Source organism: Notolabrus celidotus, chromosome 2, assembly GCF_009762535.1.
Source record: "Notolabrus celidotus isolate fNotCel1 chromosome 2, fNotCel1.pri, whole genome shotgun sequence".
Lineage (NCBI taxonomy): Eukaryota > Metazoa > Chordata > Actinopteri > Labriformes > Labridae > Notolabrus > Notolabrus celidotus.
Genome location: NC_048273.1, coordinates 11,603,898 through 11,621,725, shown reverse-complemented (window position 1 = coordinate 11,621,725; position 17,828 = coordinate 11,603,898). Strand labels below are relative to the sequence as shown.

At 39.7% G+C, this 17,828-nt stretch overlaps 2 protein-coding genes across 2 annotated transcripts in view; one reads left to right on the top strand and one right to left on the bottom strand.

Moving 5' to 3' along the window:
- Window positions 1-923: 923 nt before the first annotated feature.
- On the top strand, window positions 924-11,416 carry lrrc41 (leucine rich repeat containing 41). Its single transcript, XM_034707008.1, has 10 exons — window positions 924-1,081; window positions 3,645-3,731; window positions 3,819-3,877; window positions 3,958-4,765; window positions 5,546-5,779; window positions 6,048-6,215; window positions 7,317-7,415; window positions 8,742-8,870; window positions 9,215-9,287; window positions 10,656-11,416. The coding sequence occupies exons 1-10, from the start codon at window positions 967-969 to the stop codon at window positions 10,873-10,875; spliced, it is 1,992 nt and encodes a 663-aa protein (XP_034562899.1). The 5' UTR covers window positions 924-966; the 3' UTR covers window positions 10,876-11,416.
- The window catches only part of arhgap39 (Rho GTPase activating protein 39), a 118,484-nt gene continuing 112,029 nt past the window's right edge, over window positions 11,374-17,828 (bottom strand). The window contains exon 11 of the mRNA XM_034706997.1: window positions 11,374-17,280. Coding sequence (XP_034562888.1) covers window positions 17,086-17,280 — 195 coding nt within the window. The 3' untranslated portion in view covers window positions 11,374-17,085. The remainder of the gene's footprint in view (window positions 17,281-17,828) is intronic.

Below are 17,828 nucleotides of genomic sequence, written 5' to 3'. Positions count from 1 at the left end.
TCACATGACAATCAGTCATCCCTTAAGTGCCTTGAATTTGAGGAAAGTAAAAATTGTGTAATAAAAATTCCTAATATCTCTAAGGTGAGCTGGTGATGTCATACAGGTCACGTGAGAAGTCTCAAAGTGTTGTCCCATTCCAGTTCTACAGTTCTGAGCCCTTACAGCCTCCTGCCCTCAATCACTTTACAGGTGGTGTCAACTAAGTCGGGAAGGTTGCAGTGGCGGTTCTGGGGAGGGGCCAACAGGGACCAGTGAGCGCTAAGGGACTCATGTTGAGTGTAAACAGCCAAACAGCTGCTGTCAGTCTGCATTTTGATATGTACACAGTAGTATATATGTCTAGTATATAGGGATGCACTGATGTTTTGCCAGTTTGCTCTCAGCCGGTCCTCGCCATTCTCAGTCTCTTTTGTCAGGGTTGAATGTGTCCCTCTGGCAACACCCTTGGCCCCAGCCTGCCCCCCCAGTAAAAAATAGGTCTAGAACCGCCACTGGAAGGTTGGGCCAGAAGTTTGAAAGGAGGTGCCCTTTTTTCTTGTTTTTGCCCCTGCCCCTCAAACAGCCTGAGTACGCCACTGAATGGACATGGTAGTCAGTGCAATGAGGGAGAGACGGTGGACTATGTATTAGTATCATACAGGAAATGTAGAAACCAAAAACAGGAATTAATAAATAGTTGGACGAATTCATGCAGAACAATAGCAGGAGTGTTTTAGAAATGGGAAATTGTTTGAAATGTTAAAAAAAAAAAAAATTAAACCGCAGGGTGGCGCTAGTGCAACTAAATCGATACCAACTGCCACAAAACAACCACCGAAGAAGAAGAGACCTGTAGCGCATGCGCGGTGGTGGCAGTAATGCACCGTCTTTGTAATTTCTGACTCGGAGATGTGGAAGTGATGGACTAATTTGCTGTGTCCCATCATTCTGGCTCTGTTTCGAGTTCTTAAAGTGAACTTGAACATGTGTGTAAAAATGAGTGACCCTGACGAAGAACCGAAGCCAAGGAACCTGAAGGAAACGTGCTTCAGAGCTGTCAGGGAACACTTCGATGCTGTAGGAGTTGATGGTGTTCTTGGTAAGTGGGAGATAGTAAGGTTGAAACATTCATGGAAGTTATTGTTGCCTTGAAGTACTCGAACAGAGTCAAGACTCAGGAGGGCTGTAAGTGATAGAAAATAGCATGTATCTTCATTTAGTGACATATCCCATTACTGAAAACCATAATAGAAACTTGTTAGCTATGTTTCTGTAAGTTTATTCATTTGTTTACAAGATTACAGATACATTACTGCTCACATACTTGAAAAATACACATTATGCATATTTTAAAAAGAGGGTTATCCGGAAACAGTAGCCAAATATTAATAGCTGAATCTTGGCAGGTAAAGGGTTAATGGACAACAAAGTTAAAGCTCCTACAATGAGTTTTTTTTGCCAGATATGAAACAGACTAAAACTGACACTAATGCTTCTTTATGACCTCCAAAAGCTACCAAAGTCATCAGTGACAAGACTGACAGTTCCTATGAAATTTGATGTAGCATTCCCTCTGGACTCTGTCTAAAATAATCGTTACACCCCTAATAAGAGATTCCTGGGACAAGTAAAGGAATCTCTTATTAGGGGTTTAACGATTCTTTTACACGGAGTCCGGAGGAAATGCTACATTCAAATTCATGCTAGTTTTCCGAGACTACCAGTGTTGTTGTTTTTTAAATGTTAGTGAGGGGTCTATCAAACTGTTCAAAATGCATGACATGTCTGCCTATTGAGCGAGTAATCTGCTATAAAAAAGAAGATGCTGTGCAACGTCAGGTATTGTGCAGAACCTGCCTTGCTACTGTTTTTTCCCTAAATCAAATTTTCCTTCACAACACAGTGTATATAACTGATAGTATTAAATAGCTACTGATCATACTGAAGAGTACAAAGTAATCAACACGCTGAATATCAACATGTGGAGCCAGCTCATAAATAATCTCCGCAGGCGCAGAGTCAGTGAAGACCCAGACAACGTGGATTTACTGAAACAGGACAAATGAACAGAATTATATTTAAGACTCACAGTGTCCAGTTTTCTGCCTACTCGTTCTTATTGAGAAAAATGAGCATGTTTACGTGGTCAGGTGTCAGCTGGGAGCGCAACTTAGTCATAATCAATCCGACGGCGGAGAAAAAAAGAGAGCTGTCACTCAGCTGCAGCCCCCAGCTGAGCGTCTCCTCTGTGCACAACACCTTCAGTCAGCTGATTCACATCCAAACATGCTTTAAACTTCAAACAATTGTTTGGCAGAATTTGTTAAGTAGTTGTGGTGAACGCTTACGAGACTGCAAGTCAAAGTATTTAGTAAGTTTACAATTTTAATTGAAGTAGATAAATAAACCGTCTTTCATATTAATTCATGCTTCATTTGCCTTTATCTTAACATAAGCCTGGCCCTTTGAGAAAGAACAATTTGTGTATAATACATCTGATATTGTTTATTATAATAATAAACAATACCAGATTTGATATAATTTCCAGTAATTAATTTGTTAAAAGACTGATCTTTTTTTTTTCTTTTTTTTTTTACTAAAACCAATAAAACTAGACTAAAACATTTTTGAGTTTTCCTAGACTAAAACTAGACTAAAACTATCACATATAGAAATGACTAAAATGTGACTAAAACTAATAAGCATTTTCGTCCAAAAGACTAAGACTAAGACTAAAACTAAGATAGCTGCCAAAAACAACACTGGTGACTACCAACCCTAGCTTTAAGCATATAGAGGACAGGATAAGCTAAGACTGATTTGTCCACAAGGGCCGCCAAAAGTTCCTGCAGAGGAGCTTTAAGTTACCGAGCAGTGAACATTTTAGCACCAACTTATAGTGTCACTTTGGATGAAATTTAAAAGATCACACACATACAGACGAGCCACAGTGAGTGCTATTTGCTTTGTTTTGTATACATCTTTTTGTTTTATTGCTTGTTTCTGGAGACGAGACGCAGGGTTCCCACGCTTCCTGGGAAACCTGGAAAACAGTTGACCAGTTTTCCAGTAATGAAAAAACACCTGGAAAATTGGAGAAAAAGTGACACTGCGCAACTTTTTTCACATCTTTTCTCCTTCACTTGGTCATAATCAGGCATTCACAGAAAATGGGGGTCTATTTCTTATGTTTTATGGTAAATTAATTATTATTATTATTATTTATTTATTTATTTATTTCAGTAAGGCAGCTTCCAGATTCCTTTGCAGACTCTTTAGTTTTTTTTTTAGCTCATTTAATATTTATTGAGAGAAGAGAAAGTTGAGATGAGAGTTGCCCATCATTGTTACTTGGTTGCAGTAATAAAGTGAAGTGCTGTACATTTGTGGTTGCATTATTCTATAATCAATTTGCCATCATTTTTAAGCATATAAGAGATGATTTCATTGATAGCCATAGACTACATGTCTTTCAATGTAGACTTCCACTGAGAGGAACATATTAGACTATTTAGGAACTACATTAGGAACTAAATTTAGACTGTCAGACCATCTTGATCATCAATGAAAATGTCCTGGAAAATGATCTCTGGAAAAGAGTGGGAACCCTGGAGACGTGATGTGAACTGTCAAAATGATCTAATCAATCTGTCATAACATAGGTCTTCCAACACCTCTCATCACGGATCTTCTTCCTCATCTGACCATATGTCAACTGGATGAAATACAGCCTGTTCTCAATCAGAGGGGTAAGGGAGACTGTTTAGGAGCATATACAGGGATTTATATTTCAGCTTTGTTCATAAAAGGGATGCTAATTGTATGTCTTCTCTCAGGGATATCAACTTACTCTGGATGGATTGGGGTTCTACAAGATATGTGTGGACCCAAACGGGTATGTGTGATAACTTCCTCAGTAATAACAAATCACATGTATAGATTCTAAACCCAACGTTTGATTATGTCTCATTTCAGGTGTTAGACCTACACACTGAAGACAAGGCCAAACATGAAGTTATGAAGATGCTTTTTACAGTCGTGTTCTATGGCTTCACAAACTTTTATGTCAAAAAAAACATCACAAATCTGAACACTCCATCCTTCCTGAAGGCAGCAGCCAAATGTGTCACTAGCTTTTTAATTATTTCACGCCTTCATAAATGCCTCCAGCGTTTAACTGCTGAGCAGCGACCTCTTCTGAACCTGTTTGAGGAGCGCATGACGAGTGTTACTATATCAAATTCCCTTGTTCTTTTAGAGAAGAAGAGCAGGACAGCGCTTTATGTCTTCCACCGCCTGGTAGACCATGGAGTGGCTAATAAACTTGTTATACAAAATGACTGTCCCATTGTATTGGCCTGGCTCCTGCATGGAAGGGGATCTCAGTACGCACACCCTGAGCTCATGAACCTAATGCTCACCAGAGAGGGAAGCTGTATGTCCCAAGATGCTTCAGCCAGAACAGACGTGGCCATTTGCAGTACTGGTCTTGCTGGTGGAGCTTCAGGAGCCCTGGATGATGAAGCCAAGCCATGCAAACGTGCGAAGATCAGTTTTGTGTCTTCTGAGGAGGAACAATCTGAAATGACAAACTTTGACTTGGACCCACAGGTTCTCTGTCGAGCCTTTGCTCCTTGTGATGCTCCCCAAGCAGGGGAGGCTTGTCCTCGAGGGCAGATTGATTGTCTCAAGTTCGGTGTCTGTGGGCCTGAGTCCTTTAGAGTGCTGAACTCCGCCCTGCCAACGTTTTTCAGCCTTCGGTCTCTCATCCTGCACGGCTATTGTAAGTTTCAGTACTGGCATACAGCCTTGGTTACAGTTGTAGATGTGTGTGTCCTCTGAGTCCAACTTTATTTTTATTTACTGATCAACAGAAAGCTATTTAAAAAAATATTTTAAATACACCCCACTGATGTCAATGCTAACTAACTTGCTTTGTTCTTCACTGTTAAAGATTTTTGTTGGAGGCAGTACTGCTATCTGAATTTTAAAAATCAATCAATCTTTATTTTTATAGCGCCAAATCACAACAATACTTACCTCAAGACGGTTTTACAAACATGGCAGATATAGACCGTCCTCTATGTTAAATTATCAACAAAGACCCAACATCAAGACAGGATAAGATCCAGTCCCCTCTTAAGACAGAACTCGATCTTGTCTCATCTTAATCCACCATGAGCATTGCACCTCACAGTATTTAGCTAGTTACAGCTGCAAGGAAAAACTTCCTCTAACAGGCAGAAACCTCGAGCAGAACCAGACTCATGTTAGACAGATATCTGCCTCGAGCGAGTTGGGTTTGCAAAGAGGGATAGAGGAGAATAAGAGAGAGAGAGCGATGGTAGTGATTAGATGGGTAGTAGTAGTAGTAGTAGTAGTAGTAGTAGCTGTTGCCGCTGGAGTCCAACATTAAGTGTGTAAGAATTCAGAGTGCTGCTTTTAAATACATAGCTTCTGTGAACACTATTATTGCGTCATATGCATTGGAAACAAATATAATGCAATGCTAGGGGATTTTTTTCTGAAGTGCAAAAACTCTTGTTGTTTTTTCTTTGTGCAGCAACCTTTAAGGATTTAGATGTGATAGCCCTGGCAAGAGCCCTGAAGCAGCTGTCTGAGAGTCCCCGCTGCTCCCTTACCGATCTAAGCATCAGTGTCCTGCCCTACACCAAGCTCATGAAGGTCCTGCTGAATGCAAACTCCAAAATGAAATCGCTGCATGTGGAGATCCATACTGTGGTCCTCCACAGCTTGGTTACTGAGTCAGAATTGTCAGACTTGTCAGAAATAAAAGGTGAACATGAGTTTAAGTAAGCAGTATTAGTAATGAACTGCAGCTGTTGAAACACACTGTTCCTCTGGGAAATAATTATTTATCAAGTCCAATGTTAAGTCTGATTAATGTAAATATTTATAGGAACACAAACACACACACACACACACACACACACACACACACACACGCACACACACACACACACACACACTGCATCTTTCTTGCAATGTATGAAGGATTATTTTGATCAGCTTGATTCTGACATTTTCCTGTTTCCGTCTTTTAGCCGACCTTCCCCTGGAGAAACTGACGGTCAAAGTAATTGAGTTCCTTACAGATCTGCAACTTATCACATCAGTGTTGAGACGCGCTCCACACCTCACTACACTTCATCTCTCTGGAATGAGATTACCAACCGGCTCTTCTCAAAGTCAACTCCTGACCACTCTCTCAGGTAACTTGTCATATACCTGTGAGAAATCCTCCACAGTTTGAGTCTCTAAGCCCTCTAGAAGCTGCATGTTGTGTGCCAGAGCACTGTGTGTTGAAAAGGTTGTCTGCTTAGACCCCTTATGTACGGTGGCTGTGAAGTGCAATTCAAATTTAAAAAGGATGAAACACTTCTACAAAGTTGGAGACAAATTTACATTTTGGAAAACATTATGACATTTTATAAAACAAAATGACATTAAACACTTTTACAAGGCCAAATCAAATTTACGTTTAAGAAAACAAATTTACAAAATACAGAATATTTTACCAGTCCCAAAACAGAATTACAAATGTCAGACGTTAAAGGAATGTACCAAATACCAGAAGTGATCGAGTGAGCGGTTTGTTTTGGTGGAGAGAAAAGATTGACCTCATTCGCATGTGTCCTTTCGAAATAAACTCCAAGCAAAATTGGAAAAAAATAGTGATAATCCTGGATATTTTTGATAAGAGATTATGAACAAATCTCAGTTTCCACCAATTTATAGTTCAGACTAATAGTGGACAACCTCAGGATGTAATCCAAGCAATCACAGCTTGATCTGAAGTGTAAATTTAAAATATCAGCCATTTGAAATTTGAAAAAAATTGCGTTCCACTATTAGTCTGAATTTAAATGCCTCAGTGGAAACTGAGACTCTTTGTTCATAATCTCCGATTGAATATATCCAGGATTATCAATATATATTTTTTAATTTCTGCAATTTGTTTTCCTAAATGTAAATTTGTTTTGGCGTTGGTAAAAGTATTTTGCTAATGTTTTTTTTTTATTATTTAAAAATGTTTTCCAAAATGTTAATTTGTCTCCAACTTTGTAAGTGTTTCATCCTTTGTAAATTTGCATTGCACGTCTCAGCCAGCGTACTGATGTGTCCTCAAAGTCAGCAAATGAAAAATGCAAATTACAAGAAAAACAATCGAATGAGGTAGAAGAGGATTTCTACTCCTGCAGCTAGACAGTATTCTGTTGTGACCAGCCGAGATTGTCGCTGTCTTATTGTATGTCTCCAGACGAAGAGTATACTGAAAAGCTGTCAGTAATAACATGTGGGTACCTTTTCAGAGTCGAATCACTGCTTGAAGAGTCTTCATCTGGAGGACATGAAGCTGTCCGATTGTCTCCCAGAGATTCTACATCTTCTAAAAGACTGCAAGCTGGAAGGTAAGGAAAGTCATGACGGCACATCATTCCCAAAAGTGATGACTGCAGCAGCTGAGACTTTATAAATTTACATCCGTTCATACTATACCGGGAGGTAGAGCCTTCAGTTACTAGGCACCTCTCCTTTGGAATCATTGACCAGTCAGGGTCCGGGAGGCAGACACCCTCTCTACTTTTAAGATGAGGCTTAAAACTTTCCTTTTGAATAGAGCTTATAGTTAGAGCTGGATCAGGCCTGCTGCTATGGACGTTCCGGACTCCAGAGGCAACAGCTACTACTGCTCTTACTACTACTATCCGTCTTATCACTATCATTTCTTTCTCTCTCTCTTATTCTCCTCTATCCCTCTTTCCAACCCCAACTCGGTCGAGGTAGATGGCTGTTTAACATGAGTCTGGTTCTGCTCGAAGTTTCTGCCTGTTTAAAGGACGTTTTTCTTTGCTGCTGTAACTAGCTAAATACTGCGAGGTGCAATGCTCATGGTGGATTAAGATGAGATAAGATAAGAGTCCTGTCGGTAAGAAGGGACTGGATCTTATCCTGTTTTGATGTTGTGTCTTTGTTAATAATTCAACATAGAGTACGGTCTAGACCTGCAATGTTTTTAATAGTATCTTGATAGAAGGTTTGTTGTGATTTAGCGCTATACAAATAAAGATTGATTGATTGATTGATTGATTGATTGATTGAGCACCTCTGTGAGGTTATAAATATGAGGATAAGTGTCAAGGTTGCATGTTTCATATTTTCCAGTGTGGCAATAATACCAAAAACAGATGTAAAAACATTCATGCTAAATGTAAAGTAACATCAAATTGGACATTTTAGAGTATTTACATTTTACAGCTTTGAAAATGACCAAATACATCTTGAAGAATAATTCATTTGAATCTAAATCAATCAATCAATCTTTATTTGTTTAGCGCAAAATCACTACCAACTTCATCTCCAGATGCTGTTACAAACATAGCAGGTCCCAACATCAGACTAACATCAAGACAGGATAAGATCCAGTCCTCTCTTGCTGACAGGACTCGATCTTATCTCATCTAAATCCACCATGAGCATCGCACCTCACAGTATTTAGCTAGTTAAAGTGGCAAGGAAAAACTTCCTTTTAACAGGCAGAAACCTCGAGCAGAACCAGACTCATGTTAGACAGACATCTGCCTCAATAGAGTTTGGGTTGGAAAGAGGGATAGAGGAGAATAAGAGAGAGAGAGAGAGATGATAGTGATGAGACTTCATCTGCGTTCTTTCCTTGTTTTTTAAAATTGAACTGAGTTTAGTTCAGAGTAGGATTGTTCATCTTGTCCTCCTTTCAGAGCTTGGGTTCAAGGACTGCCGCCTTCTGGAGAAGTGGAGCGACAAAGAGGGCAGTCTGAGGCAGTTGGTGTCTACTCTGAAGAAAGTGCCCACTCTCCACACACTCAGCCTGGCTCAGAATCGACTTGGTGAGCACAACAGATTTCAGATTCAGTTGAAGCAGAGTGCAGTTATTGATTTGTGTTATCAATCAAAAAAATACTGATTTCAAAGTAAAGTTTCCTGAGGTTACTTTTTCATTATTTGGCACGTTATCAATCAAAATTGAACCATAGATTAAAGGTAAATGTGCCAGTGTCATGTATTTTTTTCCCCATAATACCCATAACTCTAATAGCAAAGACATGTCTGTTATTGTGTGTGTGTGTTAAGAGCTTGCAGATGAATATATTGTCACATTATATCATTTAAACGATTATACCAAACTCCAATGTAATCTCTGAGACCTCTCAATATAATTCTGTGTCAACAGCCAAGAATGTGTGTGTCCTGGCAGAGCTGTTCTCAGGGTCTTCACCAAGCTCAGTGAGACGACTTGACATAAGGTAGGAGCTGCAGACAGCGGCATAATGAAGCACCAGGCTACATCACTTCACCTGGGGTTCGGAATTAGAGGGGTTAGTTAATAGCTAATGAACCCCTGGGTGAACTGCACACAGTGTATTTCAATTCTAACTACTACACTTCAATTAATCAATCAATCTTTATTTGTGTTGTGCCAAATCACATCAAAAGTTATCTCAAGACGCTTTTACAAACATAGCAGGTCTAGACCGTACTCTATGTTAAATTATGAACAAAGACCCAACATCAAGACAGGATAGGATCCAGTCCCCTTACTGACATGACTCAATCATATCTCATCTTAATCCACCAAGAGCATTGCACCTCGCAGTATTTAGCTAGTTACAGCGGCAAGGAAAAACTTCCTTTCAACAGGCAGAAACCTCGAGCAGAACCAGACTCATGTTAGACAGGCATCTGCCTCGACCAAGTTGTGGTTGGAAAGAGGGATAGTGGAGAATAAGAGAGAGAGAGAGTGATGATAGTTATGAGATGGATAGTAGTAGTAGTAGCTTTTGCCGCTGTAGTCCGGCACGTCCACAGCAGCAGGCCGTCTGCAGCAGCGACTCGGAAGAACCTATGAGACAATGGAGCTCAGGGACTCCAGAAAGGTCTATGGTTAGTAACTTTAATGAGACAGTGAGAGTTAAAGTAAGTTATGGGGGGGCTGGTTGAGGGGAGAGGGGTGAGATAGGATCCCAGTGGGTCAGTTTGCCAGTTCCCCTGGCAGTCAAGCCTATAGCAGCATACCTAGGAGCTGGTCCAAGCCTGAGCCAGCTCTAACTATAAGCTTTATCAAAAAGGAAAGTAAAGCCTGATCTTAGAAGTAGTGAGGGTGTCTTCCTCCCAGACTCTGACTGGTAGCTGATTCCAAAGGAGAGGGGCCTTATAACTGAAGGTTCTACCTCCCATACTACTTTTAGAGAGTTGAATGGCACAAGGAGGAAAAAAGGTTTAAGATTAGATTTTTGTCTCTCTATATCAAGAAATATTTTTGCTTCGTCTAACAAAAGTAAGCCCTCAAAAAAACATGTTGAAATACTATCTTCTTGTTCACGGTTGAATTCCCTCTGTTCTCCCTTCAGTCGTTAAATATTATTCTACATGACAGTGACCTAAATATTTCAGAGGAGTGTTGTTTTCTTTGCAGATTTCAGATTTCGTGTGAAGCTTATAGGAAATTAAGTGTTATTGACATAGTCAAATTATACATTTAATGCTGCTTGAACATTAATCTATCAGTAAAAAGACAATAATATAGAACCAACAGGCTGTTGTGATAAAAAGAGTTTATGATACTGTGGACATATTGGTTGTTATTGCTCATGTGTTGTTTTTTTTCTGAACAGCTCCAACTTTATTCAGCCTGCTGACCTGCTGAAGCTGGCAGAGACGTTGAGGTCGCATCGTCCCCAGCACAGACTAACCCTGGACCTCAGGAAAAACCCAGGAGATCGGGACCCTGACACATGGGACACTGCATTGAAGACACTTAGACCATTCTGTATCGTACTAGTTGAAGGATGGGTATCCACCAACACCATGGCAGACCACATCAGCAATATGTGAACAAAGCTGGAGTGGAGTATCAAACACTTCCTGTTGAAGAAAGTTGGTACTTCTTGTTAGTTTGTGAATTTCTCTTTGAAAGAGAAGAACATGTGTTGTCAGTTTGACTTCAGTTAAGATGGTTACAAATATTCCGGTGTTTCTCTAAGAACATATTTAAAATACAAAAACCACACCTGCAGGGTAAGTCAGTTGTCTGCTGTCCTTTTGATTCACTATTGTTTTATACCTAATATTTCTTGAACACAACTTCTGTGCTGTTTAAAGCATGAGCTTGTGGAGAAAGGAAGCATGAGTGTACAAACAGTATGCACTGTGCATACACACAGACTGCAGATTTAATGCAGCTCTAAGACTGGATTCAAAACTTGTTCAAGACATTGAAGAGCCTACATGTTGTTTACTTTGTTTTTTGAATTTTTGCATTGAATGTTAAGTTAAATTTCTTTTGTATTTGAGTGCACTTTGAACAGTTGGTAAGTAAAACAGAACCCAATATTAGTTGACATTTGAATCTTTTATTAAACCAACATCTGTTACACTTCCAGAGTCTTCCTTCGGACAGAGTGTGAGTGACAGTGGACATTAAGATACAACTGAAAAACCTGGAGAATCGATGCAAAGGTGAAGAGCAGTTTCACAGCAGCTGTCTCGCACCTTCTCCTCATTGTCGTATTCTTAACATTAGACGAACAGCATCAACACTGCCTACTAATTCATCATTAGTAGGAACCGAGTAGAAAAAAACGACCAGAAAAAAACAGATTAAAAAGAGCTTAATCTTTTTCTTAGTGACTTTTAAAGCTAAATACTGTAACACTTACTTTCTGTAAATTCAGTTTGTTTTCCTCGTATATTGTCATATTTTAGTAAATTCAAGTTGAAGAGAGTGAAGACCCTATGTCTGCATGCTAACTGGTTGATTTGCTGGGTCTATCTACAACCATCTCTTACATAAAACAAAGACTCTCACAAACACGCACCACATACACGCTCATACACACTGCCGCAACATTTCAGCCTGGACTGGCTATCTCCAAGGCTTTACTAAGTGGTTTCACAGGAAATCAAATTATATTTGGCTATACTCGTACCTCATGAAGAAGTCAGTTGTCCAATTGGGGAAATTCCTTTGCCTTTTTTTCCCCTTAAGAAATAACTGCCTGTCTAGAATTAAGCACATTCATACTGAAACTGGACCCTGATAATCATAATCAAGTATTTAAGACCTGAAACTGATTTTGAAACTGGCACCCTGACATATTGACAAAACACATGGCACATGATGTCCTATTTCAGGTCTCAGCTAGAGGATGAGAAGAAAAGAAGAAGCCAATGTACTTAAAATTCCAGAATTCCAAATCCTACTGAGGTGAACCTGTCGCTAATTCAAAGCTCAACGTTGTGACATTTTTAATTAAGTTTCCCAGCGTTTTAATCTGGCAACCGCCCTACAAAGACAGGACCTAATCCTGAGTACAGTACAACTCTTTATAAGTGAAAAGCTCCCAATGATTACTGAAACCCTTTAAAGATTCAGTATCCAAGCTTGTGAAGCAACAAGATTAAAGTTGTCAAAAGGTGTATTTGTAACAGAACTTAATTAACAGTATTTACTTAATTTGTCCCTTTTGATAAGTTACATTTTACATGATTAAACCCAGAGTTTGTGTACGAATAAGATAGTTTCACTAGGTTAACGGTGTCAGTATGCTTGTTTGCTTAAAGCTCCTGTGAGGAGTTCTTTGCTAGTGATGAAACAGACAAATATTGATACTGATGCTTCTTTATGACTTCCAAAAGCTACCAAAGTCATCAGTGACAAGACTGACAGTTCCTATATTGTGATATTTAATGCCTGAAACCGGTGTGAGGGGGTAGGTGCCAGTCGTGCAGCTGAAGAAACAACCTTCTTTTACATTTTACTCATTAAATATTCTCAATGAATGACACATTTGATTGTAAAATCAGCAGGATGAGACTTTTTGTCAGAGGACACTACTAAAGCAAAGACCGCTTTGTCCACAAGGGGCGCCAAAAGTAACCAAAACCAAAAGTTCCTCACAGGAGCTTTAAGTTGGGGACATCATGAAATTGAACTAAGGATCTCCTTTGTCCTTTTTTTGAAACTAAATCAAAACATGTAGCATTTCTATACTCTCCGGTTTACATCTCAACACAATTTATTTGGTTTATTTAATATTCTGATCATAAGAAAGTGTTTGTTGATTTCAGATGGTCTTGATGTAAACCCAGCTCATTTCTTGATCGGCACACACTGTACGGGGGGTGAATTTTTTCACAACGCGGCAGTTTTGAAGATATTAACATTACGAGTTTCCTATTATGAGAGGCACAGCTGACTTGATTGACAGGTGGGAACACTGTAGCTGTTGGCTAGGAGGCTCAAAGCCCACCTCTTTACCTCACACTAGCTCATCAGCAGTTAGGTTGAGTTCAGCATTTCCAATATGGCTCCCACCGACGATTGGCTTCAAAACAGCGCTTCAGAAACAGATAGGTGACGTCACAGATACTATTTCCATTATTTATACAGTCTGTGTAAACCCCATATTTCAATGAGACATAAAACAGTCACTCAATTTCTGGTTTACTCAGACTTAGAAAAAGTCAAAGTTTTCCTTTGGACAAGTCACTTCTTTTTGAAGTAGGATTTTAGACCTACAGTTCTAGAGCTTAGTGGGAATTAAAAATACTTTCTGGTACTTGAATGAATGATGGGTGGAGTAGTCCACAGACTGTTCAGAGATGGGTTTCAATTGCTAAACTTGTTAAATTTTTAAATCTCTATCGATGTGAGAAAATTTCACACTTTAACAAGACTTGAAAGAAAAAGAAACATTAACTCCCATCCTTGTAACACAACCTTCCACAGGAAAATCTCAATTACATGATGCTTTTCCTCTCGTGTCCCTATATACTTAATTTTACAGTCTGTACAGTGTCAATGTACATGTTATTTATGTGGAGTGTGTATGTAAGAAAGAGTGAGCTGCACACCACGCAAACATGGACCACAAACACACACACACACACACACACACACACACACACACACACACACACAGCAACACTCATCACAGTCGCCACAAAGAAAAGGATTCATTTCGACAAAGATGAAGTGTGAAACTGTCGTCTGGACCTTAAAGGTGGAACTCACTGGTTTTCCAGATTGGTCCGTGTGTGTGTCTCATTCGTAATCGTTCTTTCACAATAAAACCTAAATGAATAAGACAGATACAGCAAGATTGACACAGTCATACATCGACCCATATGTGCACTAACATTTTGCACTCAATTGCACATCCACACATTTGTACACACACACACACTCATGTGTTGTAACAAAAACACACACACTGGAGCCTTACAATACATTTTCTCAAGAAGGCATTAAGGAAATCTCCTCAAATAAATATAAATAAATTAAATCATATAAAACAACAGGTTAAAAACATAGAAATTCTGTTAATACAGCAAAAATCTCAAATCAACACAATAACCCACAGTACTTGCTCATAGACACAGATCATATGGATGCAATGATGGGTACGTTTTGTAAACAATGACAGACAAACACAGAAAGGTAGACACATTCACAAATCATTAGTGAGCAGAAAGGCCTGTTGGGGTTTGGAGGTGGTGTTGGACTTGCTCTGTGGGGTCAGGTGGGTTGAAAGGGAGCAGCTGGGGGTATGTTGCGAAAGCTGGCACTTCTCAAATCCCTCCCAGGAGGTACAAGCATGCTGTGCTGTATACAAATATTATGAACAGGGCCTTATTGGCAGTGCTGCTATCAATCCTTCTACAGTATCTGTTGCTTGTGGTTTCAGGATGTCAGCGACTTGACAGCACCATATACTGTGGCAGAGTGGTTACGAGGGAAAAGATTAACGCAAGATGATCCAGTGCTGAAAGACTTCACTGAGATCCGTTTACGACTGAGGACAGGCAATCAGAAAAAAAAGGCAAGAGGCACTGGTTGACTTTCCTTGTAAGCAAATAAGTAGGAACCAAACTACCCCAACACCTTCCCCTGACTGCCAACCCTTGTGTTCAAGTGATTAGAACATGGACACCAAAACACACCTGGGGAACTTTTCAAACTGTGGTGACTTTATGACTCTCCTCTGTTTGGGTTACTGTTCCAATCTGTTCATTAAGACGCAGCTGCCAGCTTTGATGAAGCTTCAAGAGCTTTCTTGGCAAAATTCAAAACTCAAAATAAGTGAGAGTGGCCACTTAGCTGCTTCTAAGGTATTCATAAGACATTGTCTCACACCAGTGTATGCTAGTGCTATCAGTGTGCCGGCTAACGCACCATAGGATATGGCTCAGTATGAGAGTTGGACATGCTAACCTTTAACATTACCTCTTTGTACAGCTGCCAGTCTCCATATGGCCTACATGGCTATGTCCAAATTCTTCTCCTGTCATATACACTAATGTGTAATGAATAGGGTGATCCAGGCTGTAGGATTATATGTGTAGTAAACCTTATGGGCAGAATTGTAAAAGTAAATAAAGAAACCCAGAAGAGACCATATTGCAGAGGGTTATCCATAGTTAGATCACATATTTGTCACTATTTCTCAGCAATAAATAATAAATATGTCATGTAATACTAAACTAAATAAGTTAGCAGATGAATCCTAACCCCAAGCCACAAAAATAATTAATTATCCGAGTCTTTCCTTTGCAGATACTTTAGCAAACAGTACTGACAGTGTTTGCTATTGGTGTGATGAGAAAATATAAGACTGTATGAGACTTTCATAATGTGAATTGAAGATTTGCTCATACCTGCTCCAGCCTATTGGAGGAAAAACTACATTTACTGCTTTTAACAGTTCTCATAATGTGCAAATACCGTGAATGGAACAACTAATGGAAACAACTGTTCCTACACAGTCACCCACAGAGCGGACCGAGTGACCATCCACTCCCTGCAGAACCTCTGTTCATAATGTTGTGTTTACAATTTCTAGAATTCTAGAAAAATGTGTACACAGGCATTGCTGAGGTGTCCATCAACCCAACAGACTGGAGGGATTGAAGCCTTGAAGTTAAAAAAAAAACATGAGGGGTGAATTAGTGTCCAAGTTCTCCCCACTTGACAAATAAGTAGCTAACACTGACCTAACTAACCTAAGCTTACCTCTGCCTCCCCAAACAGCTACACTCAGTTAAAGTCCGGTGGCTGACTCAGCCACGTCTGTCATACATAGTGAAACAATAGTTTGAGCCAAGAGTTTTGCCTATTAAGACAGCATAAGTCGCCGTCCTGAGGCAGGATTACAAATGGAGGAGTAAATAACCTCTGTGATGAGTTCTTCGCTCTGTTATGGCAGTGTAAAATAATGTTGAACACAGCTTTACTCTTCTACCTGGTGTCTGAGGCTTGTATCTCGCAGGCTCACTCTGAGATGGTGCAGCTAGGCCTCATATCTTGTGAAAATCTTGCATGTGTTGGTTAGCCAGAGTGTGTAAGAGAGATTTGAACACCTGTGGCAGAAAGTGTGTGATGTGCAGTATGTTTGAATGAATCCATTCATCCCAGTGAGAATTCTTACTTTGTGATAGGCGTCATTGAACACTGCAGTGGTTGAAATCCTGGTGTAAGACTTAAGTGTGCATGGATTGCTTTGTGTGTAATGTTTGTTTTAATGTATATGTGACTGTGTGTAGGTAGTTAGGCAGGGGTAAACAAAAAAAAACTTCATACAAACACAAAAGCGGATTTAAAAATGAACCTTTGAAGTTCCTGAACTCTGAGTGTGCCAGCAAAAGTGACGAAATGATGGGATCCCTGCTAATTCCTTCATACTGTATGTGAGTATATTCTAGTAATGTTGTGAAGGCACACACAGTACTGTTATCATATGAAACAATTGGAATTTCAATGATAGTGTTTTTCTGTTGCAAATGTCAGTTTAAGTTCTACATCTACAGAAATAGAAAAGACAGCTGGTTCAACTTAAAAAAATTTGGTGGACTTAACTCAAAACAAGGCAGTTTTAGTTAAAGTAAACATGTTGGAGAGGCAAGGTTCACCCAGCAGCAATAATGTGTGTGTACGACGTTCCTGTGCTAGGGGAGTGTGTGTGTGTGGGCCTGGTATGGGGGGCGTTAAAGGGAGCGTATGAGAAGCTGAGGGTAAAGGGTGGATGGTGTGTGTGTGGTGGAGGGCTATAGGATTCCATCCATGAAGCTGGTGTCCAGACGCTGGATGAGCACCCGAATGAAGGACATCTCCTTGCGGGTGTTCTCAAAGATCACCCTGGGGTCATCAGACTGGCAGCGCAGACAATTGGGAGCCATGACCATGGCCAGGTTGTTCACATCCATCTTTGTGATGACCACATTGGCGGGCTGAGCAAATACCTGCACACACACAACATACAGCAGAATAAAACAGAGTCAGAATGAAGACAGAATTAAGAATTAAGATTTGTTTATTTCACTTTTCATTTTCCCTATATTTGTCATTGTTTGCTACTAATTTCCCCTACTTTGCTTTTGTAAGTTGTGTAAATACTATTTGTGTAAATACCATTTGTAATGTAATTTTGTTGGCTTTCCAATGTGACTTGTGTTTTGTGCAACATGAGCACCCCCTACTGAGGACATGAAGGGGTGCACTGTATATGTGGTTGCCAGTCTGCTGTATCCTGTCCCCTATGTAGATTGACTGGTAACAAGTTCTGTTAAAATACATTAAAATAAGTTTGTTTTCTCTGTCAAAGTGCTGATTATCTACCTGATATGTCTGAGAGAATCTCTGAGTTTAATAACAAACACTTTTGAAACTTTTGTTGTGAAGTTATTCAAGCTCTCCATGATATGTTTTGCTAGCCTAAACATCATTAATCCATGTTGAGGCTAACCAATGCATTTAACTTGATCCTTTCTTTCTGTGTTTCAGTAATCGC